Consider the following 13389-nt stretch of genomic DNA (forward strand, 5'->3'; position numbering starts at 1 on the left):
AAGTTTCTCAATTTTTTTTAACAAACCAAAAAGCTCATTACCTAGGAAAGAAACATATCAATTCTAGGTTCAAAAAAATCATGCACAACCTGATGAGCAATGCCAAAACAGCCTTTTTTTTTTTTTTTTTTCAATTAACGCTAGGAATTTAAATACTCTAATTTCAAAATCTAAAGAATCATATAGTTTTTGCATCCAAGCCTTTCCCTCTTCTTCATTCAATTCAATTCCCATTTCAACATCATCATTTGCTACATATTTCTTAAGTTGTTATAAAATAAAATCCTAAATTAAGCTTAAAGAATGAAATTACTTTGCAGCAGATGAGATTATAAGCCCCAAATCAAAATCAAATCGAAAGAGAAAATGAGTGAGAACTTATACCAATCTCCCAAAATCCCACATCAAAAGCACTTTGGACTTCTTGCTCAAAAAACTCTTTGGGCCTAGGGAAATTGAAGTACGCAGACTCTACCAAAGAAGATTCATGAAGTTGACAGTCAAGTTAGCATGTGGTGTCCCTTGCAAATTACATGAAAATGAAAAAGTAAGAATCAAAACAAATAAAAGGAAAAAGTATAACAAAAATATAACCTCTCACTCTTGGTCATTAGACCACTTCATTGTTCTTCAATATAGGACTAAAGGGTAGGAATTACTGATATGGAAAATCTCTCTCTCTCTCTCTCTCTCTCTCTCTATATATATCTCTCTTTCTCTCTGATTCCTCTTTTATTTGTTTCTCAAAGTGATTAAAATTGAAGTGGTCTGATTCTTTCATTTTTTTACCCCCGCTGTCTTAATTGGTAATGCAATATATCAAATCCAAATATAAAATATCCAAATATAAAATAATAGCAGCAGCACATCTTGTGTATCAATTACATTGCAAAATCTTCTAATAGCTAGCAGATCCGAGTTACTAATCTTCTTATTACAAAAATTAAGAACCTTAACAAATGCCCAATTAACATGGGACACATCCGAGTTAATATCAGCACATAATGAACTAATACCATCAGCATGTAAACCTTTGATTTAAAGTAGTACTCATCCTAAAATGCATACTTGAAGCCTTCAAGATTTATTGGGTTACAGAAGTCATCAATGAGGGTGCATTTAAATTACTTAAAGCATTTTAGCAAATGGCCACAAAAAAGAAAAATTAAGAAGCTTAATTCCAGAATTTTGGGAGAAATGATTGTACATTGCACACCGGTAAATAGATTGGTTCGATTCCCAATTTCTACAATTCCACAAACTGAAAAGCATGATTAATAGTGCATTTCTAGCATTTTTATGACAAAAGCCTACAAAGCATCAAAGCAGAAGAAATCAATGTCGGGCTGATATGAATATGTCAGCATATATCAGTATCCAGCCTCTTCTTCAATAAGAAGTGTCTTTCTTTCTTGTAAAAACATATACCCATTTTGCCCTTTGCATCTGAAACCCCATTTTTTGGCACCCACAACACAATGACAGCAATTGACACAAATGGTAGCAAGAAATTCGAACCATAACATTGTTAAGGAGGTGAATTGCATAACATAAACGAAAACATCAAAAGTGCCTCAAAGAAGAAAAACCCATCTTTCTCCACACATTTAAATATATTAAATCAACATAAATGTTAGATGAGCCAAACCAAAAACCTGTAAAAAGTGTAGAACATAAAAAAAGTCTATGTAATATACAATTCAGGAAAAAAAAAATAATAAAATAGGCTCTCTCTCTCTCTCTCTCATCCAAAACAAACTGAATTTTGGTAAAATCCCTCCCAATATCTACCCCTGCATTTCATCAAGCACCTCGTATTCAACATAAATAAAAATTTTAACCTATAAAAAAAATTCTAGAACATAAGAAAAGTTTGTGGTAATATACAATTCAGAAAAAGGAAAAAGAAAAAAAAAGCATAGGCTGATGAGCAAATAAACCCATACCATTTTCCTATGCAATGGATTCAAAATCGCTTTTTCTAGCTTACAGCTTCTGCACCTATTTAACAATTAATGCTCAAAGGGCATGCTCATTTACCTTAAATAGCACTATAGCATCATTTGCAATAGTATCATGCGATCAGGCGAAGGGCCCAAGGTAAAAATACCTTCTCTTGTTCCATCACCACGTCCCACAAAGAAGAACAAAGAAGAGAGAACGTGGTTTGGATACAAAAGAAAAATAAAAGAGAACGTGGTCTCCTAAACGTGGTGTCATACTGCATTATTTTTTATATTTATTTTTTAATTTGTTTAATTGCAAGAGTGGTTGATTACTTATTTGTCCTTATCGAATTAAAATTGTATGTTTTAATAAATGTAATTAACCATGAGTATTTGTGAGATTTTAGAAAATTTTACCTAGGGGAGGTGTTTGCTTTATATATATATTATTATTATAAAATAAAAATATGATAAGCCCATCAAAGGCCCAGACCCAGAGGCGCCCAGTAACCACCTTGATGGCCTGACTAACTGATTGATTGAAAGACTTAACTCAAGACAGTTACTAAAGAAAGAAAGACTTGACAAGAACAAGATTTAAAAGGAGGTATCGAAGGCCCAGGGGCATTGTAGTCATATTACTTTTCTCACCAAAAAGAGAGACTTGAGTTTAATAAGTCTTGCAGAACACTGACAAGAACAACCTCAACCTCCCCAATTCCCAAGTCAATCCATCAGTCAACCATTCACTCATTCTGTCTACTAAAACTGAAAACTGACAACCATCTTATAAATGTCAACTCATCTCATGTAATTGTGAATTTGCGATGATGATGACTGGAGAGCATGGCAAGGAGGAGTACTTGCCGGAGTCCAGTGGCGGCGGCAGCGGCGGTGGCGACTGGATGAGTTTGCTGAGAACTTTAGAACGTGACGAAATTTTACAAGTTTTGTCAAATGGGTTTTGTCAGTGCTGCCAAGTCGTTTTGGAGGATCGAATTCACAGCTTAATGAACAGTAAGAAATCGATAAACCATATATCTCTGCATTTTTTGTTTTGAATTTCGCATTAATTCCTGTGAGTGAGAATAACAGAATTATTGGTTGTTTTTCTTTTCTTAATTATTATTTCTTATGAACAAGTTATGTTTTAAGTTTATTCCTTTCTTCAAGCAGCTGATATATTCTACTTTTTTTGCTTTTGCTGTGGCCTGTGGGGTTTTACTGTTTGTTTCATACCTTACCTTTTAGTATAAAAATAGAAAAAACAAAAGAATGTTTTATATGCCCAATTCAGTATTTTTGGGGTTTCTAGCTGTACTTGAACTTTTTCTCCAATTAGGGAAATATATGTTAAGGTGGTTAGTATATTTCACTACTTTGTGTTTGTTATTGCACAGATATATATGTTATCACTTATCATTAACCATTAATAAATGCATTCTATCCTTTCCTTTTCTTTGTTTTTATTTTTTATTTTCCTCATAAGCAGAGAAAGTGGATGAGGTATCCTTTTCTAGTGATAACCACACAAGATATACACAAAAGATATCCTACCCATCAACACAAAGAGGAAACAGAGGCAATTCATTTGAGCATTCAGGTTCTCAAAGATCACTCAATGGAAATTCCTCATCCATTCATGATGGGTTATCGGAGGATCCGAATGAGCATAACCGATTATCAGAAGTTTGCAGAAAGAAGGACTTCATTCACATTGAGAATATAAGTGGAAGAGCAACAAATGTGCTATTGGGCCTAGAGCTACATACTCGGGTTTTTAACTCGGGTGAGCAGAAGAAAATTGTTGAATGCATCTATAGTTTACAACGTATGGGGCAAAAGGGACAACTGAGAGGTATAATTTATTTTGACAGCTATAGTAAATTCCACACATGTTTAATTTCCATTCTACTGTTTGGGTTCCTGGGTTATGCTTAAGTGTGCAAAAAATGAGATAACACATCATTCAGATGTAAAAACAACCTATCTGCAAAGAGTAGGAAGAAATGGAAGAGTTCTCTAGCAGTTGATAATGCTATAAATGATTAATTCGATATCTTCAACAAAACATTCTAGGAGGATCTTGGTTAGTCTGATCTATCTAGATTGGGGAGGAGTTTTGTTTTCATTTTGAGGGTTTTATTTGTTTCTGTTCCGGTTCTTTAATGGTCGTCCATTGTTTGTCATTTATTGTAGGCTTTATTGCACTTTATTTACTGAACTATAGAACCGATCTCACTTTACAAAACAATAAAATTTAAAACTGTGCTAATTTATCACCTTAATTAAAATTTTTTGCAATATTAGACCTTGGGCAGATTTCGTCATACTTTCCGTCAAACATAAGCACTTGCATCGTACGTGACCTCCTTTTAAGGGGGTTTATGGCCTTTTTATGTCTAATTTGAAGTGTATTTAGAAGTTTTTCATTGTGAAAAAAGAGGTTGTATGTAAAAGAAGCAAATCATCCTTATAGCTATTGCACTTCTAATACCCGTAAATACAATAAAAATCTTTCGTATACACTTCAAATTGACATAAAAAGACCAAAAAGCCCCCTTAAAAGTGGGTCATGTGTGACGACACGTGATTATTTTTAACGGAACTGTTATGAAATCTGCCTGAGTTATGATATTGCAAAAAAAAAAAATTTAAATTTAGTAAATTGGTACAATTTGTTTGTTAGGTGATAAAGTGAGATCGATCTCAAAATTAAGGTAAGTAAAGTGTTAAAAAGCCAATAATTTATGGTGGCTTGTTTACTGTAGATTGCTTGTAGTTCTTAAGATGCTGTGGATGGCTATTACAAATCATATTTCCTTAGTATAGGCCTCTATCTGATTAGACAATGTAAACTCTAACTTGCTATTTTATTAGTAGCTATCGTTATAAAGATATCATGAAAACAATCATTAATTCATGGGTGGACTTCTTTCTGTCTCCTCATTTCCAAGCATGTGGGTTTGCATAACATATATGTGAAATAAAATGAATCAGATATTTGTCGTTCCTTATTCCATTTGTAACTTTTGCTTGAATATCTTACAGAACGTACATATACTGAACCTAGAAAATGGATGCGTGGTAAAGGACGTGTAACAATACAGTTTGGTTGTTGCTACAATTATGCAATGGTATCTCTATGTATTCTCTCTATGTACTATTAGTATTTAATTCAAATTACAATGTATATTAGCTTTATGTTATTTTGTGTGACATTACAGGATAAGAATGGGAACCCACCAGGCATAGTTAGAGATGAAGAAGTTGATGTGCTACCTCCTTTGTTCAAGCAAATGATAAGGAGAATGGTAAAGTGGCACGTATTACCTCCAACATGCATCCCTGACAGCTGCATTGTGAATATATATGATGAAGGAGATTGCATTCCTCCTCACATCGACCACCATGATTTTGTTAGACCTTTTTGCACAGTTTCCCTTTTGGCAGAGTGCAATATACTTTTTGGTTCAAATCTAAAGATTGTGGGTCCAGGAGAATTTTCAGGACCTGTTTCTATACCTTTGCCTCTCGGGTATGCTTTTTGGTCTGCTTCTCTTCTCAATTGATCACTTCTGTTTTAATTGTTTGATCGCTAGTTACCACTTACTTGAGCATTTCTTTAAAAACTGGTAACACAAAATCAAGTTTGTAGTAACTTACTACATTCCTGATCGCTAGTTACCGCATTCTTGAGCGTTTATTCAAGAAATGGTAATTCGAGATCAATTAAGTTTGTGGTAACTTACCACATTCTCACTAGTTACCACATTCTTGAGCGTTTATTCAAGAATTGGTAACTCCGAATCAAGTTTGTGGTAACTCTTAAAAAAAAGGTCTATCTAGATGACTTTCCACTTTCTTGATATCTCGCTTAAGTAATTGGTAATTCCAGATCAAATTTTGGGTAATTTACCACATTCTTGATCGCTACTTACCATTCTTGAGCGTTTATTCAAGAACTGGTAACTTACAACATTCTTGAGCGTTCATTCAAGAATTAGTAACTCCGGATCAAGTTTGTGGTAATTCTTAAAAAATGGGTCTATCTAGATGAGTTACCACTTCTTGATATCTCTTGGGTAACTTACCACATTCTTGATCACTAGTTATCACATTCTTAAACGTTTATTTAAGAACTGGTAACTCCAGATCAAGTTTTTGGTAACTTACCACATTCTTGATCGCTAGTTACCATTTACTTGAGCTGGTAAGTTACCACTATCTTGATCGTCAGTTACCACATTCTTGATCGTTAGTTACCACATTTTTGGCGGCATTGTATGCCCGCAGTCATTGTAGACGTTGTCTTTCTAATGTTTTTTACAGTTGATATACTCAGTTCCTTATTATTGAAATGCATCCTCTTTTTTCAATCAAATAGCACATTCATGTTAGAGCTAGATAAAATTTTTATATAGAGTGTCAATGTATACCAAAGTGGCATTTCTTTTGAATTCTCTCTCTCTCTCTCTCTCTCTCTCTCTCTCTCTCTCGCATTTTCTTTTCCTATATTAATTATGTCCTAATAGAAAAAGTTTAGCTATAACTAATAAATCAAATATTTCCTAGTTAACACTACTATTGGCCAAAAAAAAAAAAAACGCATAGCACTACTAAGAGATATATATACAGGCTCCTTCTATTGATGTATATCTCAACTTATTTAGGTTGAGGTATGACCTTGTTGGGGCCCACACGAGTCGTTTTGTGTCGATCCGAATCGTTCGCAAGGATCATCTTCATTGATAGATCATCCTTGCAAAAAATTAATCAAATCAGAAATCATTTGCCTATTTAACTTTGATAAAACAAATAGACGGTTTCATCGAAAATATTTGGTTCGTCCATTTATTTGATTAAAGTTAGATAGACAAATGATTTCCGATTTGGCTCATTTTTTGCAAAGATGATCTATCAATGGAAATGTAAAAAATGAACGGTTTGAATCAACGTACACAAAACGACTCGTGTGAGCCCTAATAGGGTATACCTCAACATAAATAAATTGAGGTATACCTCAATAGAAGGAACCTGTATATATATATATTTTTTTTTCCTTCAAGAAAAAATATATGAGGAATGTATGCTGGATTTTGTAGTTAATTAATTGTTAATTGCTATACATATGATTTGCAGATCAGTTCTTATTCTAAATGGTAATGCAGCAGACATTGCTAAGCATTGTGTTCCTGGTGTTCGAGCAAGAAGGTATCCTATATATATATATATCATGTTCCCCTTCAATACAACCACTTTTTCTTTTCGTCTTTTTAATTATTTTTTATTTTTATGTATTTCCTGAATATTTTCTGCGATCGCTGCAGGATTTCGATTACTTTCCGAAAAATGGATAATAGCAAACAACCATACCATTATTTTCCCGATCCCGAGCTTCAGCGAATTAAACCTGTCGGGTGTTCCCCCTTTGCCAAATTTCAAGTCCAGCAAGAACAACAAGAGAAGCCTTACTCCTTTTCTCCTTTCAACTCACAAGTCCAAAAGAACCTCCATCAACGTGACAAATTTGACCGCGATAAATCCAACAATGTTAAGAAGAGGAATAGCAACTCTTTTCTTCTTGAGAAAGATGATTTCCGTCCAGGTTTTAATTATGAGAACAGGCGCATGGTCAAGAAAAGGTGAGTTATAATTTGATTTTTTTTTTCTTTCTCTTAGTTGCATGTATATGTAGGATTTGGTTTATTGTATCCTAAAACAATTGGGTGTTCTCATAAAGTCATTCTTCTGTATCCTTTAATAAACTCTTTGTATTTTTAGTGTTAATTTAATAAAAGTTTGTACTTAATCAGAGTGATGCATGGGGGAGTGGGGATAGACCTAAACTTGCATATCTGTTCTAGCCACAGTTAAACAAGTAAGTCGACCAGTGAGAGAATTTTCTTTGGCCGGGTTTGTGAGAGAGATGTGAAAGTTTTTGGGTTTTGGTTATGGGAATCAAAACTACTCTTCATTGTTTCTTGTACGCATTATTCATTTGAAGGATAAGGTACGTGTTAACCATAAGTAGATATTTGTGAAATCACCTCCAATCTGGCATAAACTTCTAACAATATACGTAAGTGTCATATACACAAAGGCTATAGGAGGATACAGCAACATATATAAACAAGAATTTGAGTTTGTATTACTCTTATAATATTTTGATTATTGGTTCTCAAAACCATGACCATATGAAAATTTCACATTGTCTTCTTAAATTTGGCTGATGCACACCAAATAAGAAAAAAAGAAAAGAGAAAGGGTCAAACAAGGAAAAAAAACCAATAGTCGAGAATGCTAAGCAATGACTTATGAATCAATGAGTAGCCAAATTGAATGAACAGTTACAAAAAATCAAACAGCCATATATGGGAGCATTTGATGAAGAACATGTCCATAAATTGATGACTCGATAAGAAATTATTGGGTATAACCGATACACTGCCACGTAGTATAACCAACTTATGTGTTATAATATGGGTAGATGTTATTAATATTATACCTTACAAATATAAACATGTCGTCCAACAATACTCTTAGACGTACGTGGTGTATCAGTTATATTGTTACCCTAAAAAATCACAGCAAACTTAGCCGAAAAATTGATCAGAACACTGGGGTAGTCCTTATGCTTTGTGCGTAGGTGTGCCACTGCATGGCCAGATGGCCGGATACAGAATGTATTATGATGCCTAGTTTGTTGTATTACGCTGTGATTCAAACTCCCAATCAAATGAACGTGCGGCCAAATAAGGAACAAAAACCTCGCCTAGGTTCAATCGCCTTGATCCTCAAGGATTTCTAATTACTTGGTGTGACTATAACGGTGTGCTCGAAAGTAAAGATGCGATGAATGGGTGCTTGAGTAATTGGATGCAACGAGAAATTATGAACTTTGATGTAAAAAGTATGGACGATCTGATTATCTTGAAAACGAGTAACAATTGTAGTTCTAATAACAAATCTCATGATGAAAAGACAAGAAAAACTAGGATTAAGACAAAAGAAATCGATACTAAGAATAATGGGATCCTAGCAAAGCTAAAACAAAAGGAACAATTTGCTTTAGAGCTTGAAGAACTTGAAAAATCGAGATGTACGTTTGATCTGAGATTTGAGTTGAGTTGTGTTGAATGTATTGGAGGGAGATCTTCTTCTTGTCAATGCTTCATTTATATAGTGATCAATCCCCTAGGGTTTTAGGAAACCCTTTCCTATACAAACTCTACTTCCTCTTTCCTTCACGCCTAAGACTTACCATTCTGGATTGATTTAAACCTCCTAATTCACCAAGGACTCTCGGCGCAACTAGGTTTCTTCATAAAAACACATTCTTTTTTGGATTTTGGTTTTGGAGCATCCTTGCTATGGACTTGGGCTTTAACTGTCATTGGGCTTAAACTCTCCTTAGGAATTTTTGGGCTTAATTGGCTGTGCTTTCGGCCCAATTCCGAAATAGGGTGTAAACATATACCCAATAATTTTTCCACACACCTGGGCCAGTAGTGATGTCATGACTCATAGCCACTACTCCACCAGACACCTCTTCCCTTCTTACTTTCTGAACATGCTCGAACCCCGGTTATGCGACAGAGGCACCCTCCTGAGTATCCCAATAGATCAATGCCAAACCACTGACCTTAATCCCCCAAGACGCTCGAGGACGATCAGAGTACTCATTACACAACAGGATCTTTAAAGGAATAATAAGATCATAATAAATAGTAAAAAAAATAAAGGTTAACCAACCTGTTAAGGTGAAATAATTAAATCAACACTCCAGAAAGAGAATTACCAAAGTATAAGTAAAACCCACAAAAGTTACAAAATGAGTAAAACAAAATAACATTGTTTCAAAATGGGTTCCCAATATAAAACACACATGGGAAAGCAAGAATCGCTACTATAGCAAAAGACATAATAACAGAGACCTTGAGACACCTGACAAGATAATCCAAGCTACGCACCCCTTCAGTCAAGATCTCCTCTAAGAGGTAAATCTGCATAAGCAATGTGGTAGAAACAAAACAAACAAAGAAAGTAGGGGTAAGCATTTCATACAATCATAGCTTCCCTCAGGGGACCCTGTTAGGTTTGAAAACCTTTAAAAACATTTCATTGTGAAAGATTGATTTCTAAAATCCCAAAACATTTCCACAAAATAGATTTAACACCTCAGCTGCAGCAATATATGGTAAACATGCATAAAAACTCATAAATAATAATAACTCAAATGGTCGATACACATTAGGTACGACAACGGCCAACTATAATCAAAGAAAATAGTATCCATAGCGAGAGTGCCCTGTAAACAGAAAATAGGAACTTGCAATTGAGAAACCGTATCACTGTCACTTAATCAATTATGGGTCCCTGTTTCGCACAAACACACGTACCCACGTGTTAGCCCGGCTAAACTCCCCAAAATGTACATATTAATTCTTCTAGAAGGTTTAAGAATTTGAAACCAAGGTTTCGTACTTTGCTACCCAAACTCTCAGACCAAACATAATAATAATAATAGCATGTTATCATAGTTTAAAAACTACATATACACACACAAAGTCCATAGTTAGTAATGTATAGGATAATCTCCCTACTTGGAATCCAATGCTCTACACGTATTCTCTTCCACAAGCCTTCCACATTCGCACACAATCCTATCTTGGCAAATCCGTCGTAACTAGACAATATGACAACCTTAACCTCTGAATAACTCAACAACTAAGTAACTGGGTAATCCGATAGAAACAAAAACGACAAAAAAAAAAAATCAAAGTCTAAGTTAGGGACGATTAACAATAAGGGAAAACGATATGACCTTTCCTTTAGCCACACGTCGCTCGTGTCTGGTCCTAAGTGGACTAAACTCCTCTCTTTAGAATTTACTTAAGCGTTTACAAGTTTCAAGTTTTATCTTGAAGTCGAACTAATTGACTATTTGTTTAAACTCAAACCAAATCCTTAAAATAATTTAGATTAATCCAATTTAATCTCTACAATTGAAACTTGATAATTCTAGCATGCTAATTACTCTTAAACAAACAAATAAGTCTCCAAAAATAAGGCTAGGTATGCTTAATTAATAAATAAATCATGTTTAATTAATAAATAAATCTTACTTAATTAATTAAGCATGCATCCTAAAATTAAAGCCTAAAAATAAATAAATAAATAAAATAGAAATAATAAAATACTTACCCAGTTGTAGACCTCTAAAGCTAGACCCCACTCCTAGAGACTCCTCATTTCACTCCCAAAACTTTAAACTATGGGAAGTTTATTCCCTTTTGGTATGTCTCTTCTTAGAGAGACTCCCAAATAATCAAGGAATGAGTAACTCTAACTTCACTTGATGGTGCAAGTGAAAATGGTGGTGCAAGTGAAAGTGCACTAAAAATGCTCCAAAGAAGGCTGAAATTTGAATTGGGTCAAGAAAACCCATCACAAAACTCGTTTATACTAACAAAAAAATTGCGGGTCGACCCGGTTGGAGGCGTGTAGGTCGGGCGACCCGGTTGGAGGAGTGCAGGTCGGGCGACCCGGCTGCACAGTGACCGGTTCTCTCTCTCAGATCAACGGCCCAGATCTCGCTCAATTAATGAGTTTGGACGGTCGCGATTAGATCGCGAGTCTGGCTCCAGTGTGATGTGCGTAGGACAGCTCCCGTGAGCTTGGCATGTCAGCGCCTGCTAGTGCCTCGTCAGCGTGAGTGGACCAGTCACGTTGCGAAACGTGTCACGTGTCAGTCCAGTCAGCAAAACAAATTAATTTTTTTATTTTCCTATTTTTATAATTTCTCCAAATTTCTTTAAATCACCAAAAATAGCTCGGGACTCTAAATAATTCTCCGAAAAATCCTATGGACTCGTAGTGATTAATCATAATTTCCTATAACCTAAAACAATAAATTGATCTCCATAAAAGTTAAAAAAAATTCAACTCCAATGGATTTAATTCTCAAAAATTAATTCCAACTTGATAATCACTAAAATCACACTCAAGGATACTAGAGCTCAACTCTAAACCATTATTGGTACAAGTTAGTTACTCAAAAGATAAAGGAAATCTTTTTCCTTTAAGAAATCTTAAGTTTCTAAGTACAAAAGAAATTCGAAAACACGTGTCAAAACACGATATGATTGTAAAAAAAACCAGGCTGTTACATAAGGCAACCCATAAATTGCACAAAGTGTATAATTCTCAAGTGTTTTCATCTGAAATTGCACATTCTTATATATATGTATATATATATATAGACAACCTAGTTGGCCCTTTTTTTAAAGCTTTTCATTTGTCTAATTAGGTCAGGGTAGGTCTACCACAAACATGGATTGTGTTCGTATCTCTAGTCTTGGATGGAGGACTAGTGTGAGTGACTTCAGTAGTCCTGGTCACTACAAGAAAAAACACTTTAGGCAACGAAAAGTGTTAGGCGACGAAACAAGTTCGTCGAGAATTTTGTCGCCCAAACCATGACGCCCAAAGTCTTGGGCGACAAATCTATTATTTCCGTCACCCAAAGATACATGGGGATACGAACCAAACTCGTCTCCTGAGGTAACTTTGGGCGACGAATGACATGGTGGTCGCCCAAAGTCGCTTTGGGCGACAGAATTGTTCGTCGCTTAAAGTGACTTTGAGCGACGGAATTGTAAAAAAAAAAAAAATTAGTTAAGAAAATATTTGGGAGACAAATATTTTCTTAATTTATTTATTTTTTACTTTTTTTTTATCCAAAACCTATATAATAGAACACAAATTAACACAATTATAAGTTTTTTTATCTAATAAATTTTTATTAACACAAATTAGCAAAATTATAATTCCATACAAAGTAGTAATAACCGTAATGGTCAATCTATGGCAAAGGTTGATGAGAGGATGGTGGCGGGACAAACCCAAGTATCGCCTTGGTCAATGCAACGTACAACGCATCCTTCTCTGCTCTCTCAGCTCGTAGGTCCTCTTGCAACTTCTTCACTTGAGCGGACAACCCTGCGACGACTGCAGATGGCTGAGAAGAAGACGAAGACGAGGATCGAACGTCACAAATCCGCCCATATCCCATGCCACGTATTTCCTTACCGGGCCTAACACCTAATGAGTCTATCATAATACGAAGTCCGATAACAGGATCGGGTACTGGAATCGACTCTAACGGAGTACCCGAAGGGTGCTGCTCGGCCAAGCTCTCTAAATACGTTCTCGAGTTGGCCACCATCTCATCCTTCAAAATGTTATATATACAAGAAATCAATTAGAAAAATAAATATAAAAAATTGTGAAAAAAATTAAAATATAAAAAATTAACATGTTTTGCCTTGGCCGCATCACAACCGGGATGAAAATAGATATCCCCGAAAGTGTCTATCTCCGGGAATTGCGACCCGCGCTGAAAAAAAAAATTAATTTTGTTCAAGACCCACACAATATT

At 35.0% G+C, this 13389-nt stretch overlaps 1 protein-coding gene across 1 annotated transcript; it reads left to right on the forward strand.

Moving 5' to 3' along the window:
* The first annotated feature begins 2667 nt into the window (after positions 1-2667).
* Positions 2668-7752, forward strand: LOC147280013 (RNA demethylase ALKBH9B-like). The gene is made up of 6 exons (XM_086251484.1): positions 2668-2963; positions 3439-3804; positions 4998-5083; positions 5174-5484; positions 7089-7160; positions 7277-7752. Exons 1-6 carry the CDS (start codon positions 2774-2776, stop codon positions 7593-7595), a joined length of 1344 nt encoding a protein of 447 aa, XP_086107610.1. The 5' UTR covers positions 2668-2773; the 3' UTR covers positions 7596-7752.
* Positions 7753-13389: the final 5637 nt, after the last annotated feature.

The sequence above is a fragment of the Dryas octopetala genome, chromosome 7 (assembly GCF_963921425.1).
Source record: "Dryas octopetala chromosome 7, drDryOcto1.1, whole genome shotgun sequence".
NCBI lineage: Eukaryota > Viridiplantae > Streptophyta > Magnoliopsida > Rosales > Rosaceae > Dryas > Dryas octopetala.

What these genes read in the sequence shown, in the direction of transcription:
- LOC147280013 (XM_086251484.1), top strand. Translation starts at nt 2,774, where the DNA reads ATGATGATGACTGGAGAGCATGGCAAGGAGGAGTACTTGCCGGAGTCC. An exon ending in AATTCACAGCTTAATGAACA is followed by an intron (nt 2,964 to 3,438) that starts GTAAGAAATCGA and finishes CCTCATAAGCAG; the next exon opens with AGAAAGTGGATGAGGTATCC. An exon ending in CCTGGTGTTCGAGCAAGAAG is followed by an intron (nt 7,161 to 7,276) that starts GTATCCTATATA and finishes CGATCGCTGCAG; the next exon opens with GATTTCGATTACTTTCCGAA.